Source organism: Erythrolamprus reginae, chromosome 1 (assembly GCF_031021105.1).
Source record: "Erythrolamprus reginae isolate rEryReg1 chromosome 1, rEryReg1.hap1, whole genome shotgun sequence".
Classification (NCBI taxonomy): domain Eukaryota; kingdom Metazoa; phylum Chordata; class Lepidosauria; order Squamata; family Dipsadidae; genus Erythrolamprus; species Erythrolamprus reginae.
In genome coordinates, this window is record NC_091950.1 from 304,053,167 (window position 1) to 304,071,857 (window position 18,691).

An 18,691-nucleotide genomic window follows, 5' to 3' on the forward strand; every position below is an offset into this window, starting at 1 on the left:
AAAATACAAATATAGGTAATAGTGAATAATTCAATTCATTTAGGAAATCCAGTCAGCAGCAACTAATAAAAGTGCTAAAGTTCTCAAGTGCCAAGTTTCTCAAAAGTGCCAAGTTTCTCAAAAGTGCCAAGTTTCTCAAAAGTGCCAAGTTTCTCAAAGTGCCAGGTTCTCAGGGGCAGAGGTTATTCAGAAGTCAAGGATCATTCAGCATCTCTCTCCCCCCCCCAGCCTAGGGAGGGGGGCATCCATGTCTATAAAACTCTCCCCACCACCAGACCTTGATCTACCAGTCCTCCTCCCTTGGTCTCCTATCAGTCTCCTCTCTCCTATCGCAATGGTCGGTCCTCCATCCGCCAGGTCTCCTCCAGCGCCGAGCGCACCCACCGCACAGCTGCTCGGCATCCTGGTCTGCCTGGCTGGTCGCATTGCCCCCAAGAGCGTCCTCCTCCAACACAGTCCAACTCGTTCGGCTCACCCGACTCACCGGTTTGTTCATTCGCGAAACTCACAGCAAAACCAAGGAGAGGACGCCGCACAGGAACCGGACACCGAGACAAGGAACTTTCGGTTCACTGAACATGCACACTGGCCTTCAAACTAATTCAAAATTACCTATATTATTAATGTTATCACCGTAGTCCAGCGGAGCAGCGGCATCCCTCCTTCCTTCCCGCTGCTCTGCCGGAACCGGAAAAGAAAAGAAAAAAACCGCCGGCAGCCCCCTCCGGTCCTCAGCTGGGCTGGACTCCTCGGGTGACGCCCAGGTCGCAGCGGCTCTCACCCGCCCCCACGCTGAGCGTCTCAGTTGTTCCTCGGTGTTTCTGGCGTCTTGGGATCTTAAGTAGCCGCCAGCAGCCCTTCCAGTCCTCAGCTGGGCTGGACTCCTCGGGTGACGCCCAGGTCGCAGCGGCTCTCACCCGCCCCCACGCTGAGCGTCTTAGATGTTCCTCGGCGTTTCTGGCATCTTGGGATCTTAAGTAGCCGCCAGCAGCCCTTCCGGTCCTCAGCTGGGCTGGACTCCTCGGGTGATGCCCAGGTTGCAGCGGCTCTCACCCGCCCCCACGCTGAGCGTCTTAGATGTTCCTCGGCGTTTCTGGCGTCTTGGGATCTTAAGTAGCCGCCAGCAGCCCTTCCGGTCCTCAGCTGGGCTGGACTCCTCGGGTGACGCCCAGTATCTCTCCTTCTGCTAAATGGACAAGAGACTACAATAGGGGTCTTCCCCCACTTAGCTGGGGAATTCTGGAAGTTAAGTCAGCCAGTTAAGTTGCCAAAGTTGGAGACCTCAGAACCAGAAGGCTTCATCACACTAATTCACTTTGTTTTCAGGCATCAAATCAATAAAGTAAATACTTTATTGTATTAGTAGTTTCACTCATTTAACCTCTTCTGGCAAGTTAGGAATCGGATATAGCACTCTTTGCAGCATAGCAATAGAATGTGGGTGGTAATATATGTAGAAGGACTGAATCACGTAGTGCAGTGTTAACTTTTATAGATGGAATTACCATTCCTAGACAGTTGTATAGCAGATTCCCATACTAAGCAGATGGATTTGTTTAGAGATACAACAGATTTCTTTATCCACCAGTAGCTAATAGTAAAGCGTTAAAAGAGCTTGTCCTCTTCTAAGGTATAAATAGGCTGGTTGGTTATCAGATCTCTAATATATCTAATTTTAGGAAAACAAGGTATGATCAGCTTGTTCCAAATAACACTCCCCAGCTTGAGAGAGTTTTAGATAGAAGGTTTTCTTGTGACCTCTGGAAATGCAAAGAGTGAATCCATGAAGGACACCATCAATAACATGGGATACGTAGAAATATATACACATATGAAAGGAAGAGGGAGATCGCACAGAACTACGAAAAATCATTTGTTTCTGCCTTTTACCTTTGGAACCAGAAGAATTTTGGCATTTGTTGCTCATATTAATGCAAGTCAACTTGAAATACCTCCTTAATACTGTGATCTATTGGAAGATTTCTTCCAAAATAGGTGCTTTTCTATTTCTACATTAAACAACCAACAGAACATTACACTCTTTTTATTTCAGGCTCAATGCTAACCACTTACTAAAGTTTCAGTTCCCATTCATGTCTTATTTTATCATATACCACTCTTACCAAATTCAAACCATATACGGTACTCATCCAAAACATTAAAGGTAGTCCTCAACTTACAACCACAATTAAGCCCAAAGTTTATGTTGTTGACTAAGACATTTGTTAAGTGAGTTTTGTCCCATTTTACGACCTTTCTTATCACAGTTGTTACATGTATCATTGTTAGTAACATGATTGTTAAGTGAATCTGGCTTTCCCGTTGACTTTGCTTGTCAGGACACAAAAAGTTACCATGTGACCCTCAACCATCATAATTGAGTTAGCTGCCAAGTGTTTAAATTTTGATCACGTGACTATGGGATACTGCAGCTGTCATAAGTGTGAAAAATGGTCATAAGTCACTTTTTCCCAATGCCACTATAACTTTGAACAGTCAGTAAACAGAGGACTACCTGTACATATTTCTATTCATTTATATCTTTTCTCTAAATCAACAAATAGACTTACTTATTCACATTCATAGATTTCTCACTGGTTTGCTGAAGAAAAATCTGACCAATGCATATTCTACATTGGATAAAATCATACTGAGCTTCCAAAATGTTGTTGCCTGGTATAACCATTTGATAAGAGTTGTGGCAAACATCTTCTCAGGCCCCAATAACAAACTAATTCCCCAATATAGTTTTTGCATTCACTACTTGTATTTTTTCTTTTTAATAGGGGTATAATTAATGGATTTTTCTAATCAGGCACAGTTGCAGACTTCATGTGTATTAAATAATTCACATATAAATGAGTCCATAAGTCAAATCCATATTTAATATTTCACCAATTACACTACCTATTTTGCAACTTTATCACTTTATTTCAACATTTTCACAGCTTTTATGTCTTCCTTTCCATCTCTTTTCATAGATGTTTACATTCATTGTATTCCTTTCAATTTGATTCTTCAACATATCTCCATCACTTCCACACAAAACTCTAAAGTACACTTTCCTGCAATCTCTTCATGAAGTTTCCTCCCAAATTATTCTATCGTTTTCATTTTTAAATCTACTCACTCTACAGAAGGCTATTTTACTATTGTTGTTGTTGTTGTTGTTGTTTAGATTTCTAGGCCGCCCTTCTCCGCAAACACAAGGTAGCTCCAGAATACAAAAATACAATGAATAAGAAATCTAAACTTAAAAATATAATCCCAAACCCCAATTCATTAAAAATAATCATCCACATTTGCTAAACTCTCTTCACCCATTTCCAAAACAAATATTTATCCTATTGCAATTGCTTTACATATTCTGTTTTCGTTAACCTTAAATTATTTTGTCCTTTGACATTATTCAGATCTATGCTTCTCCCTATGTATGTCTGTGTGTGCATGTGCGTGCATGTGTTTGTATATAAAATACAGTAACGTTTTGTCATCCTTGATTTTTGAACAACAATTCTTTTGTATGTATTTTTCCAACCAATAGCTTTTTCAACTTCATTCCAGGAAGCAACTTTTACCCTGCCCTTGCTTTTTCATAGTTCTCATTAGCCAAATGCCACACACATTTGTAGCACTTTGTAATCTAAATATTTTATTTTATTTCAAACAACTTCCATATCACCTTTTCTTACTCACACTTTCCATAATTCTTCTGGGAAATGATTTTTATTTTCAGCTACAATGAAGTCTCAGAAAAATGCCTCTTCAATTTTAAGAAACCACCTTACGCTTGGTAATCCAGTATTTCTTAAATTGTGTCCCCAAACAATTTAGTATTGTTCCACTGGGCACCCTCAAAAATACTAAAAATATTTCTATTTCTTATTTCAACTTTGTTGTTATGAAAGTACATTGTTTTTTGCTCAGAACAAAGAAATCAAAACATTGACAGAATGAACAATTCTTATACTGTCACTTGACAGATGAAATTGTAATCTCATATATCCTATATCTATATCTATAATCTTTCAAAAATAAATATTGAAAGAAGTAGGCTAAAAAAAATGTAAACAAATTTCATTCCTAAAATTGAAGCATGCCTTTTTATGCAAGCTCATACCTCCTATGTTTTATGTTACGATTTTACTTCAATTTTTTTTAAAGAAGCAGTCATGTGTGTTCCACAAAAAAATGATGTTCTGTAATTTAAATTTGAAAAACTTTAATTTAGAACAAAAAAAGAGTACAATGGTACCTCTACCTAAGAACGCCTCTACTTACAAACTTTTCTAGATAAGAACTGGGTGTTCCAGATTTTTTTGCCTCTTCTCAAGAACCATTTTCCACTTACAAACCCAAGCCTTCGAAACTGTAACTGGAAAAGGTAGGGAGAAGCCTCCATGGGACCTTTCTAGGAATCTCCTGTGAGGAAACAGAGGCGGAAAAGGCAGGGAGAAGTCTCTGTGGTGCCTCTCTAGGAATCTCCTAGGAGGAAACAGGGTCTCCACCCTCCCCATGGTTTCCCCAATCGCATGCATTATTTGCTTTTACATTGATTCCTATGGGAAAAATTGCTGCTTCTTACAAACTTTTCTACTTAAGAATCTGGTCATGGAACGAATTAAGTTCGTAAGTAGAGATACCACTGTATTAACAAAAATCATTTGTAGATATAGAAAATGTAATCCATATTACCTGCCCAATTGCCATGGCTACTGAGTGAAAAAGGATCTGAACATCCTTATAACTGTATGTTATAGGATAAGGAAGAGACTTATCACTGGTATGTGAAGTATGTCTCTTTATACTACATATAATCTACCTTTGTTTAAAACAGAAACAAATTTAAATACCTTCAGTATTACAGTCTTCTGATACCTTTTGAAGAACAGTCACTATTACTCCCATTTTACAATTAGGAACCTGAAGCTGCAAGATAGTGATTCTCTTAGGGCCACCATGCTCAGCCATAGACTTAGCAGGGAACTGAACCCTATGTTCCAGGGTTCTGAAACAAAAATAACATTAAATTTGTGATGATCTCTTTTTTTGCTGCAAACATAAATACTTTTTCTATTGGCATAAAACATTACCATTAAAAAAAGAAATTTTGCAACATTCAACCAAAGAGTTACATGAAAAACAAAATTATTCACAAAAACTAATAAATTGTGTTTGTCTTAGCTTGTCTTTTAAATGAAAAAGTCAAATCCGATCTGGCAGCAGAGTTAGCAAAAAAAATTACTGAGTCCTCAAACTAGGGGAAAAAATAGTGTAAGAGTAATTCAACACAAAGTGCATATCCTTCATAAACTACAGTACAGTATATAAGGCCATCCGCATGTATGTGTTTCACTTTTCTTTTAAGCCATTTCTAATCAATTTAGAGAGAGTCATTTAACATGAAAATGTATCTATTGTTGTAAAAGGTTTCTCTTCAACTGTACTGGCTGTACTGTATATCTTTTTCCAGTTGAGCCACACTTTTGAAAAGTCTTTTCCACTGATGTGTTTCTCTGCATACTTTCCCCTAATACGTATATAAATTCCCCCATAAACAGATACTATTTTTTGAGTTGCAAGATACACTGCAAATGTCTAAAAAGGGGTGCTTCACAGACTATTTTCATTATCATTAAAGGAACCAGAATTATACATCAATGAGGATATGAAAATCACTTAAAACAAGTTAAAGTTGTTTCAGAACTTTTTCTGAATTCCTTTCAGTCCCCATCTCATGTACAACAAAAAGTTGTTGTAGATTTACTATATGGTCAATGTTAGCATTTGGTAGCTAGCTCTAATTCTGTACTATTTGATTCATGGGATTATACTGGCCTCCAAGTCAATGAATGATAGTCCACTTCTAAGAATCAATAAATTCTAGTGTATTATTTCTTAACAAATCAATGAAATTTGAAATATAGTTTTCACTATGATTACAATTGACTTTAAAACTACAAATCAATTCTCCATAAAAAGTAGACAACAAACTGGAAGAGAGTTTGTGAAAATACAAATGTATTAAAAGCCTACATACAATTATATGGAAGGAAATAATTTAAGTTATTCTGCTGAAGAAGAAAATAGGAGGTGGTCGAAACATAAAATATTAACGTTTGATAAAAGGGAAGTGGCAAAAGTGCTATTGAAATTTTTATGATAGTTTGTAGTAAAGGATACCACTGGAATTAAAATATAAGCTTGTATGCTTACATGTTTGACTCCTGAACCTCAGGTTACAAACCAAAGATAGGATTCTAAAGTTATGTGGAAGACAGAACAGTTGACACTGGAGACAAGTGCAGAAGCAGCTTTCCTATTATAGACTATTAGTAACAAATGGGTTTTTCTTCAACAATGGGTATGAGACATATGCTCCCCTATACAATAAAAATGGATTCCCAAACAATTAAGGGATATTTCTTATCATTTTAAACTGAAATGCTAACATATAAAGAAGTGATACAATACAAAGTAGAAGCATTTCAAATTGTGTAGGATGTATTCAATAAATAAGTCCAATCTGATACGAGCCAGTATTAGCTTCCAGGACCATAATCATGACATTGACATGTAATTGAGAAGACTGTCTTGGTTACTCCATGTTGCCTAATATATTTATTCATTACTGATTCATAACAATACTGATTTTATTTTATATTTTTACAAGATTTATTTATAATATCTATTTTACATAATTCTTGCATCTAAATGGCGGAAAATTTTTGACCTTGGATATTCAACTTCCTCTCTTACGGAAAATAAATGAAAAAAAGTAATGAAGATCATAACTGAACATTGACAATGGTTAAATATGAACTGATTTCTTATTCTCTCCTTTTTGGCAAGTTCTTAAAATATCATGTTCTGTGTTAGACTGCCTACTTTGAGGTTTATTTTCTTCTCTGCTTGTACAATATGCAATTTTACACCTGCATTCCAGATTTTGTTTCTGCTAAACTATGGCAAATGTGAAACAGTGTAATATAATACGTTCAAAATTAGGCATATTTTGTGTGCACCTCTGCTGCACTGTAATCTAAACCAAATATTACTGAACATTCTACCAATAACTGCTACTATAAAGAATTAAAAACTCACTATCAATTTATGTTTTTGCAAGGAAACATCAGCATTCTTACAAGCCAGCATCACCACTGCATTCGTATCTCCATCATATCCTCATCCCCCCGCATTCATTCCACCCTCATAAAACAAAGAGGGCTCTAGTTATACTATCCAGGTATCTTCATCTATAAAGTACATATTCAGCAGTTTTATGTTTTTAAATATAGTCATCCAATCCATAAAACCGACAAGGCTCATTACAGATTGTGAACTCACCCTACTATTGAAATTTATATTGTGACACTGTCAGTGAGGTTATGCATTACAAATTACCTGTTGCTAGGAAATGTTACTGTTCAAGAAGCAGCAATTATTAGATATTATTAAGGAACAGAATAAATTTATTATTTCAGTATGAAACGGTGATTGATGAAAATGATAATATTTCTGGGAAATTTTGTGTCAAGGATATCTATTGGTAGCTAACAACTATACTTAAAACTCATAGCACTCCTGGTGTGTAAAAAAGGCATGTTCCTCATCTCAATCGTTTCATGTAATATGGCAGATTGACTCAAAGGAGTTTTATATCTAATTTTTCCCCCTCAAATAAAAGCATTTTAAAATCAATCACGTATATTGCCATTTATGAAGTGTCATTAACACAAATATATTATTACTTGAATGATAAAAATGTGGATTAGCTTTCCCTACAGGAATAAATAGCAAATTAATAATCTCAGGGGAAAAAATTGTATTATGAAAGCTAAGAAAGATGGCCAAAAAAAAAATTTCTCACTTGAGACACAAGTGACCAGGCTCAAATTATATTTTGAACCTAGTCCTCTAAAAATGGCACTGGTGCTCAAAAAGCTGGAAGGAAAGAGAAAAAGAGGACAACTAAAATTAAAGCCAATGGACTCAGTGAAGTGGTGATTCATTGGAAGACCTGAGGGATCAAGTTAAGGATAGTGGGTGGATACAATAAAACAACAACAGATATAATCTAGGGGTCCCCAAACTTAGCAACTTTAAGACTTGTGGATTTCAACTCCCAGTATTCTCCAGCCAGCTGGAAGTCCACAAGTCTTAAAGTTGCAAAGTTTGAAGACAAGACCTCTGATATAATCCATCAAAAATCAACACTATTATATTATTGGAAGTAATTTTCCTATAAAGGCCAACTAAAATATTTTAAACAAATATACATTTCCCTCCCACAAACATATGTACTGTATTCATTATTTTCTATTCTTTACTTAAACAATGCAGCAAGCTTTTACACAGATTGTCATGGGTTTTTTTCATTCAGGTTGAAGGTTTTGTAAAAATTGCTTCAGATTAAAAACATTGTATTATTAATATTTTCAAAAATGCCACTAAGCCACATTATATGGAATAATACACATGTAAATATATATACAAGTAGTCCTCCACCAAATGAAGTCAGCCCATTCTGTAAAAAGCCTCATTTTAGGTATGCTTTCCTGAAAACTATTTTCAGTCTCTATTGGGACTATATGAAGGCAATTAAATTGTTATATGGTCCATCAAAAAGCAGAAATAGCACCCTCACTAAAAACAACCATATTATTTACAAACAACATCTTAGCTGTTGTATTGCTTCTCTGAACTCAAACAGTAGAGTAGGAATCTTTGGCTTCTAGAGAAAAGAAATAATTAAGGATTTTTAAAATAGCACAAGCAGAGAGCAGTTGTGTCATTCATGGCTACTGATGTCATATGTAACCTGATAGTCACGCACCTCACACTACTGTATCAGCCCTGCATGTTTAGTTGGGTAAGAGGAATACTGTATATTCTGAAATTTTCAAAAGCTGGGAAAGCAACAGAAGCAATTTCATCTTAAAAAGAGACCTGTGAATCTTGTTCAACACTACATTTATCATGTGGGAAAAAAATCATCTGAATCTGGAATGAATTACATAATGCTTCACACATCCAATCCATATTGCTTCTCGGATGATGGTCACATCTCTGAACAATGAGATCTAAAATATAATGAAATAAAAACTGAGTAGATGTATTTAGGCTCACAAGTACCAAATAATCAGTCTTATCTTCACAGCTTTCATAAAAGTTCAGAAATTTTCTTCAAAAACAATGAGGTACCCCAATTAAAAACTCAGCCAAAGGAGAAATTCAAAAGAGCGCATGCTGCTATATTTTATGACTTTCTAAAATATTTGGATAATACGGTATGTGCCTTTGCCTAGATCACTAATGGGAAACCTTTTTTCCCTCGGGTGCCGAAAACTTGTACGCACCCACTATCATGCCTGAGCGAGTGCCCACACCCATAATTCAATGCTTGGGGTGGGTAAAAATTGCCTCCCCTGCCCCCCCAAAGAGGCCCTCTGTAGTCCAGAAACAGCCCATTTCCTATCTTCTGGTGGGCCCAATAGGCCTGTTTTTCACCCTCCAGCTTCCCTGGAGGCTGGGGAGGGCAAAAATGCCCTCCCCCATTCCCTCAGAGGCCCTCCAGAAGCCAAAAATGCCCTCCCAGTGCCCCTGTGTGATCAGCTGGCCAGTGTGTACATGCGTGCTGGAGCTGAGCTAGGGCAATAGCTTGCGTGCTGGCAGATATGGCTCCGTGTGCCACCTGTGGCAACCATGCCATAGGTTCGCCATCACTGCCCTAGATTATCAGTGGATTCATACACTGTGCTCAGAGAGAAGATAGCACTCTGTAAGTATTTTTTATTTTAATTGACAACAGCCCACAAATATAATCTGTCTTTGGACAGATCACCATTTGTAGAATCAGGGCTACTCATTAAGCAATCTACAAATAGAATTGGAAACAATTAGGACTGATATTTCTGCTTGGGTATAGTCAACACTTTAACAGATTTTTGGAGTGAGCAACCATAATAAAATTAATTAATAATAATACATAACATTTTTCTTTACATAATTTTTACTGTCTGTGGTACTCACAAATATTTCTGAATCACAGCATAATGTAAAGAAGTTCAGCTGATAAGAATCTTTATACCATCATAGTTAAACTAATCTGATTGGTTGAAACATTATAACAAACAGTAATTTGCACCAATCAAAGAGTAACACCAGTCAGTAATGATATGACTCAGCAAGTAGCCTCTTTTATATTTCAGCAATTAAAATTGTAAGTATACTTTAGAAAACATTGTGCTGAATTTCTAGCTTTTACAATTAAACAATCACTTCCTGTCAATTTTCAACTATCGTTAATTTCAGTCAGTCCACTATTTCTCATTTCAGTATTTTCTAAACAAAATAAGAAAAGGCAAACAATAATACAGTATAATATTGAGAGAGATGTGCGTAAACCTCTGTATCTCATTTCAACAGTATGTTCACAAAAAGATCTGCTAAATAAATGATTGATAAATAAAATCTGATACTTCATCTAATCTTTTATTTCCTGTATCTCATTAAAAGTTCATAAAATTGAATACCGCTAAAATACCGCTAAAATATTAAAATAATTTAGTACTGTATAATTCTAATGCTAGCCTGTACACTTGATTGCCAATTGTCAGACATGACTGGATTTGGAGTATAGAAAGTTGATAATATCCAGATCATAGATGCTGTACAGTCCAATGATGGAGAACCTTTTAGGCACCGAGTGCCCAAACTGCACATCCACCCATGCCCAAACTGAAGGTGCAGGCGCATGTGAGAACTTGCACATATGCAGACATGTGTGTATCAGCAGCACAGACCCAAACACCAGCTGGCCGGAGGGAGGCAAGGCATCCCAATACCTGCAGCACAGCAAGAGGTAAGATATTTTTTCTTTTGTGAGCTTCTGTTTTATTGTTTGCAGGGCAACAGAAAACTCACGAAAGAAACATCACAGAGATCTGACCTGGGGCTCTGTGTGCCACATCTGGTACATATGCCAGAGGTTCGCCATCACGGCTATAGTCCCATATATGTTCTGGTTTTGGTTTTCTATTTTCAATTTATTTATTTGGATCCAACACTTCTAAAAGGCAAAACAGGCTTTTCTTTAATGTATAATTTTCCCTATTGTATAAATATAGTATTAAACAACATAAAGTGCAAGAAATCAGTAACATAAAGCTAAATATACCTGACAAAATGTTTATTTACTTCTGATTTTTTTTAAAAAAAATCGTAAGATAGGTTTCTAAGTACCGTAAACTTTTTCAAACTTGTAAGAATATTAAAATCACAATACAGTGGTACCTCGAGATACGAGTTTAATTCGTTCCGGACCTGGGCTCTTAAGTCGAGCAGCTCTTATCTCGAACGACTTTTCCCCATAGGAATTAATGTAAATAATTTTAATTGGTTCCAGCCCTCAAAAAACTCACAAAGTTAGTCTAAATTATGCAGAAAGACATGTTTTTAATGAAGAAATGTACATGTACATATAAATGAATAATGAAGTTTCTTTCACTTAACTTGTAAACTTTCTTAAACTTTTAAATTTACATATGTTCAACTTCTCTGCCACCCAATCCTGTAGGACAGAGGTCCCCAACCCTTTTTGCACCAGGGACCGGCTTTAAGCGATCAAGAGAGGAATGGGTGAATGAATGGACGGAGGGTGGGAAGGAAGGAAGGAAAGAGGGAAGGGACAGAAACAGAGGAAGGAAGCAAGGAAACTTATGAAAGGGGAGAGTAAGAGATGAATGAGTGAAGGGAGGGAGGGAGGGAAGAAGGTGGGAAGGAGAAAGAAAAGAAGAAATAGAGGAAGGGAAGGTAAAAGAGAGAAAGAAAAAGAGCAAGAAAGAAAGAAAGAAAGAAAGAAAGAAAGAAAGAAAGAAAGAAAGGGGGAAGGGACAGGAACAGAGGAAGGAAGCAAGGAAACTTATGAAAGGGGAGAGTAAGAGAGGAATGAGTGAAGGGAGGGAGGGAGGGAAGAAGGTGGGAAGGAGAAAGAAAAGAAGAAATAGAGGAAGGGAAGGTAAAAGAGAGAAAGAAAAAGAGCAAGAAAGAAAGCTGCAAGCACCCCCCCGAACCCCCCAGGCCGGCTGCAACCTTTTAAAACACGCGCGCCGCTTCGCAGCTGTCTCCTGAAGCCGAACGCGGAAGTTAGCGTTTGGCTTCAGGAGACAGCTCCTTGGCGCTTGTATCTCGAATTTGGGCTTGTAAGTAGAACAAAAATATCTCTCCCCTCCCAGCTCTTATCTCGAGTTGCTCTTAAGTAGAGCAGCTCTTATGTCGGGGTTCCACTGTAATAGGTTTAAACAATTTTAAGTAATCAAATAAAAATTATTATCAGAAGTATTATATACAAAAATCATTCCTAGTTCAATTAAAAGGCAAGGTGAATAGATAAATCTTCAGAGTCCATCCAATAATAAAGGGTAAAGGTCAACTGCAAAGAATTCTGCAAGTAGATGAGTCAGTCTGCCTTTGGGAGGCTTGTATAGTGAAGAGAAATTATAATTGATTCTTTAAAAAACCCTTATTTTTCACTTTAGAATGAGATAATATCCAGAATGACATAAGGAAGCATTTGTATCCAGCCTTTTCATGATATAGAAAATCACAATGACATTGATGCAAAGAATAAAATAGGTAGAACAATATATTCTAGTGCAGTAGTTTTCAACTTTTTGTATAAGTGCCACCAATCACTCTGTCAAAAATATTGGGATCCGTCATGAGGCAAAAGTCCACTGTTTCCAATGTTTACCAATATGTTTTAGGCATTCTGTGGTTATTTTTATCATTTATAGTAAATGTAAAGATTTGATTAAACTTTTCATAATTTACTATGGTTTTCATCTGGACTACTTTTGTCCCAGCTATGAGACATGATCACCGGAGTACCACTACTCTAATCAACTGATAAGAAAAGTGTTATTGAAATATATTATTGCATACAAACGTATAGTGAACCAGTCAAATTCTGCAGTTCATTTTAAAGTTTATGATTCTTTTTTAACCAAATATAAATTAGTACATTTATCAATAAAACAAATTCAATTGTTTCAGCATAAAGAGCTCTGGCTATTAATTAAAATATCACAAAATGGAGATAGTAAACAATTACATCTTTATGAGATATGATACTTGTTCTCCTCTAGAACAGCTGACCCTTTCAAGCAATACATTCTATTCCTAAAAAGTACAGAACAGTAATTCATATCAAAAGAATTACCAAATAACTGTTATTTATCCTAAAAGCTGTGCAGAAAAGTACAGTTTGTTCTCAATCAGTGCAAACTAACTGTTCCAGAGCAGTTATCAACCAAGGGCTTGACAGCAGAAACAAAGCACAATATATTCAACACAATGTTATCTTGGATGGTTTAATAAGCCTGTTTTCCTAATTTGATATATTGATCTGTGAAGTGGGCAGGACATACTGGGTACTCATCCAAATGCTACCTCCTGAGGAGTAATTCACTCAATCCCATAACAGGGATGGAGTTTTGTTTCAGTCTACAGCAGTGAACCACTGGTGGTCCATGAGAAAATTTTGGTGGTCTGCAGAAAAATTATTTGCATTTTTATATTGCATTAAATTATACATACATGCATACACATACATACATACATACATACATACATACATACATACATACATACATATACACACACTGCTCAAAAAATAAAGGAATCACTCAAACAACACATCCTAGATCTGAATGAATGAAATATTCTCATTGAATACTTTGTTCTGTACAAAGTTGAAGGTGCACAACAGCATGTGAAATGGACTGTCAATCAGTGTTGCTTCCTAAGTGGACAGTTTGATTTCACCAAAGTTTGATTTACTTGAAGTTATATTGTGTGGTTTAAGTGTTTCCTTTATTTTTTGAGCAGTGTATATTAAAAATTCACAGTGGTCCGTGAGATTTAAAATTATGAATTTAGCAGTCCCTGAGGTCCAAAAAGTTGGTGACCCCTGGTGTATAGAACTTCAAGGTAAAGTCCTACCTACACCCAAGTTGGCCTTACTTTCTGAAATAAGGAGGCGCATCTCTCCTGTCTGGCCAGCCAAAGCACCAAGATCGGAGCATAATTCATTGATTCCTCTTTTTTTAAACGCCAAAATCCTCTCTTGCCTTCAAACTCATCTCCGGAAGTTTCCGAAAAGAGGGCAATTTGGGAAGAAGCAACCCAACGGCTGTCATTTCTCAAATCCAAGCCCTTGCTCCCCAGATTTTAAAGAGGATTTGTGGAGGAAAGCTCTAAATATAGCCCCGAGCGCTACACTTCCACGATTGCTTTTAACAGCGTCAACGGCTCCCCACACCCTCCCTCCTTTCCTTCCTTCCTTCCTCTCCACCCGAGCTGGCTTGCAATCCGCACGGCCGCGCACAGATCTCCATTGCCTCCGCCGGGCGCTTATGCGACTCTTCCACCCCCCACCGCCTCCCCAATTCTCCCTTCGCCCCATTTCTCTTTCTCCAGAGCCCCCCCCCCCCCCGAGCCTGACGGCGGCGACGCGCGTTCCTAACGAACTCTTTCGGATCCGGGAACCAAAGCAGGCAAACTAGAGAGGGTAACTTGGAAAGGGTACAGTCAAAAAACCCGGGGCGCGCAAGGAGAGCGCAGCGCAAAATCCGGAGCGGCGGATCTTCTCCCCAGACCCAATTCGGGGGGTCGCTCTCTCTCTTTCTCTCTCTCTCCCCCCCCCCCGAACGGGACCAGCTGCCGCTGCCCCCCCCACCTCCAAGCTGTCGCCACCTCGTGCCCCACCGCGCCACGCGCAAGTTGGCCCGCTTCCCTCGCCTTACCTAGCCGGTAGTCCCCGTTTTGCCCCATCTCGGAGAGAAGCCTCCCCCACATGGCGCGCTGGTAACCGCCTCCGCCGCCGAGGGGGAACGAAAGTGCGGGGCAACGGCAAAAGGCGAAGCGGAGCGTGGGCTGCCTCTCCCCCCCCCCCCCTTCGCCCTCCGCCGCGCGACGCCGGAGGGACGCGCGGCCTGGACGTTTTGAGGAGGAAGGCTGGGTCACTGCTGCTGGGCGTTTGCTCCTCCTGCGGCCGTCGCCGCCTTTCGCGCTTCGCAGCCCGCCTTCGGCCTGAGGCAAGCTGGGGCCATGGTTTGGTTTGCTCCGAGGCCGGCCGCAGCAGCAGCGAGGACAAAACTCCCTTTCTTTGGCTGCGGCTGCCCCTCGCTGCGGCGCCGCTTCTCTGCTCTTTTCCTCCGCCTCCCCCTTTGCTTGGTGCCGGGCGGAGATTTAGAGGCGGGAACAGCAGATGCTGCTACTGCTGCTCCTCCGAAGAGGAAGGAGAGCTGAGATAGCGGGATGCCCTTAGAGTGGCGTGGCGTGGCGTGGCAGGCGGGTCACGCCGCTTCTTGTTCGCCAGCGGCTTGGAGGGGGGGTATAACTGGAGAACCGAAGGAAGAAAGAGAAAGGAAAGAAAGAAAGAAGCACTGGTGCGGTTTAAGAGCCGATTGGCAAATCCTTGAATTGGAGAGGAATGCTCATCTGTCTAGAACCCACACCACATTTCAGACATAAACACTCTAGAAAATGTCCAGAGATACTTTACTAGAAGAGCCCTCCACTCCCTACGCAACTAGACTCACAATCCTAGGTTTAGAAAGCTTAGAACTATGTGGTCTAAAACACTACCTTAGCTTAGGCCAATAAAATCATCTGCAACAACGTCCTTCCTGTCAACAACTACTTCAGCTTCAATCACAGCACACAAGCACACAAAGATACAAACTTAAAGTAAACCACTCTAAACTCAACTGCAGGAAATATGACTTTAGTAACTGATGCATGGAACTCACTACCAGATTCTGTAATATCACTGAAGCCCACAAACTTTACAGTTAGACTATCCACGGTTGACCTCTCCTAATTCCTAAGAGGTCAGTAAGGGACATGCATAAGTGCACCAGAATGCCTTCCATCCCGTGTCCTAATGTTTCTCTTTTACTAGTATCATGTATATAAATATTATATCTTTGTATACCACCAATACGTACTTGACTCAATCAATCAATCAAAAGTGCTCCTGAATCACTTGCAGGGGGGCCCAAGCCATTTAGCCTGTTCCGGCATGAGGGAGAAATAATATTCAAACAGACAATTAATTGCTAAGGGAAATTTATTTATATATTTATACATACATACATACATACATACATACATACATACATACATACATACATACAGGAAGTGTGAGTGACAGGGAAGAGGCGAGTTTGGCAGACAGCCCAGGAGGAGATCAATCATCTGTATCATCCTTGGATTCTGAACAAGAATTAATGACACATCCACGCAGGCATAGAGTGATGGATAGGAGACAACAACTGAAGGATTATTACAAGAGAAAATGAGGTCACCTGTGGTTGGGTGGGGCTGCTGTAATTAGTGCTACAGATAAAAGTGCAACCTGGTGTTTTAGCCTCATGGCAGTTTATCTGATTCATTGTTTTGTCAAGATCGTGGGTTTTGTGCTGTTCAAGATTGTGTGTGGACTCTCTGGACTTTAGAATTGGACTCAATTTCCCAGTTATTGGGTGAGCAATTGGATTGCATTTAACCTGTGCCTTGTGTGTACCAGAAAATCCCTTTGACATTTAAAAAGGGAGCTGTTTCTGTTTTTCTGTTTATAAAAACCTTTGGGTTTTCCTTTTATCATGTGGTGTGTGTCTTCCTGGACTAATTACCCTGTAATTACGGGCGGTTGAAACACGCCGGCAGAACACATACATACTTATAGGCCGCCCAACTCCTTTCGGACTCTGGGCAGCAACTTTTAGCAATAACTTTCTACAGCACAAATACAGTGTGCCATTAATGGAATTGCTATTGAAAGAAGAAACCTCTGTGGGATGTTTTCTGCCTGATAAAGGGAGCTTTATGAAATGCTAATCATTTAGCTAGACAAGTTTAAACACCTTTACAATAACCACCTCAAAAGGTTGATGGGGGAGCATTTCATTCAGGGGAACCCTTGAATTCCTCCACGTGCTATAACTTTTCTGTTTTATACCATCAAAGGATGTGGCTCAAGATAGAATCAATGATGTTGAAATTAAGAGTGGGAAACTGGGTCACCAATGGCTTCCCATTTAGCAAAGTTTCAACACAAGATTTAGGTAGTGACATCTGCCTGAAAGACAAGAAAAAAGCAGAACTAACATGCGCAGTTTCCTCTTGTTTATTTTTGTTTCAGAGCTATACGCCGCAGAGAGGCTACATTCATACCGTAATATATATCAGTCTCAAAAAGCATGATGTATATATGTGCTAATTTTAGTGGAACCTGCCCAGAGACAAGCGTGATCTGTTATTTGTCCATAAAATGCAAACAGACAGGTATGCTTCCCCCCTCAAAAAGGTTGGCAAACATCTTAATCACTTGCATTTGACATATGCAGTATTTGAATAACCCTTTCCCCCTCCTCCAAAAAAACACCCTGATTAAAAACATATTTACAATATTCAGCTTTGCATTTTAACTACCATCTCTGCTATTGTGTTGGATACATTTTCCTGCTATTTGTTGGAGATCAGTATTTTGAATTTTTTTGTTCTTGGAAAACATGGAGGACAGATGATTTGCTTAGCAACCACAGCAAAAGTCATAAAATTGTTTGTGACTTCCTTAACAACCACATCACTTAGCAATAGAAGTTACTGTCCCAACTGTGGTTACAACTTGAGGACTAACTGAACAGGTAGTTCTCAGCTTATAGCAGTTAATTTAATGACCATTTGAAGTTATAACGGCACTGAAAAAAGTGTCTTATTACTATTTTTCTCACAACTGTTACAGCATCTCCAGGGTCATGTTATCAAAATTCAGACACTTGGCAATTGACTCACATTTATGATGGTTGCAGTGTCCTTGGATCAAACAATCAACTTTTGTAACCTGACAAAGTCAATGGAGAAGCCAGATTCGCTTAACATTCGTGCTGCTAACTTAACAACTGCAGTGATTCACTTAAGAATTGAATAGAATTTAATTATATTGACCAAGTGTGATTGGATACACAAGGAATTTGTCTTGGTGCATATGTTTTCAGTGTACATAAAGGAAAAGATACGTTCGTCAAGAATCATAAAGTACAACACTTGATGATAATCCAGGTGCAAATAAGCATTCAAATCATATTAGAAACCAGTCAATATAAATCGTAAGAATACAAACAACAAAGTTACTTGTAAGCCAATAGTGGGAGGAGATGGGTGATGGGAACAATGAGAAGATTAATAGTAGTGCAGACTTAGTAAATAGTTTGACAGTGTTGAGGAAATTATTTGTTTAGCAGAGTGATAGCGTTCAGGGGAAACTGTTCTTGTGTCTATTTGTCTCGGTGTTCAGTGCTCTAAAGCGTCATTTTGAGGGTAGGAGTTGAAATATTTTATGTCTAGGGTCTGTAAATATTTTCAGAGCCCTCTTTTTGACTCATATAGTATACAGGTCCTCAATGGAAGGTAGGTTGGAAGAGAAAGGAGTATTAGATATCTTAGCCGCCTTGATTTGTTTATAAAAATAATAAAGGAAGTACATAAATAAAATAAATAACAAAAGGTAGCCTAGAGGGAAAATGTCTGAATCTTGTATACTAAAACTGCATATTCATTTTCCGACAAACATAAGTAAGCCATTGCTAATTTTTAATTGTTAATATATGATAATCATAGTTTA

General features: G+C 38.6%; 1 protein-coding gene across 2 annotated transcripts in view; it reads right to left on the minus strand.

Moving 5' to 3' along the window:
• Positions 1-15,246, minus strand: part of CEP85L (centrosomal protein 85 like) — a 131,966-nt gene extending 116,720 nt beyond the window's left edge. Inside the window, exon 1 of one of the 2 annotated variants that reach the window (XM_070733430.1) lies at positions 14,808-15,246. In XM_070733430.1, the coding sequence (XP_070589531.1) occupies positions 14,808-14,859 (52 nt within the window). In that variant the 5' untranslated portion in view covers positions 14,860-15,246. Of the gene's footprint in view, positions 1-4,853; positions 4,972-14,807 lie in introns of those variants that run through there. The other variant, XM_070733429.1, reaches the window with a different exon arrangement.
• Positions 15,247-18,691: the final 3,445 nt, after the last annotated feature.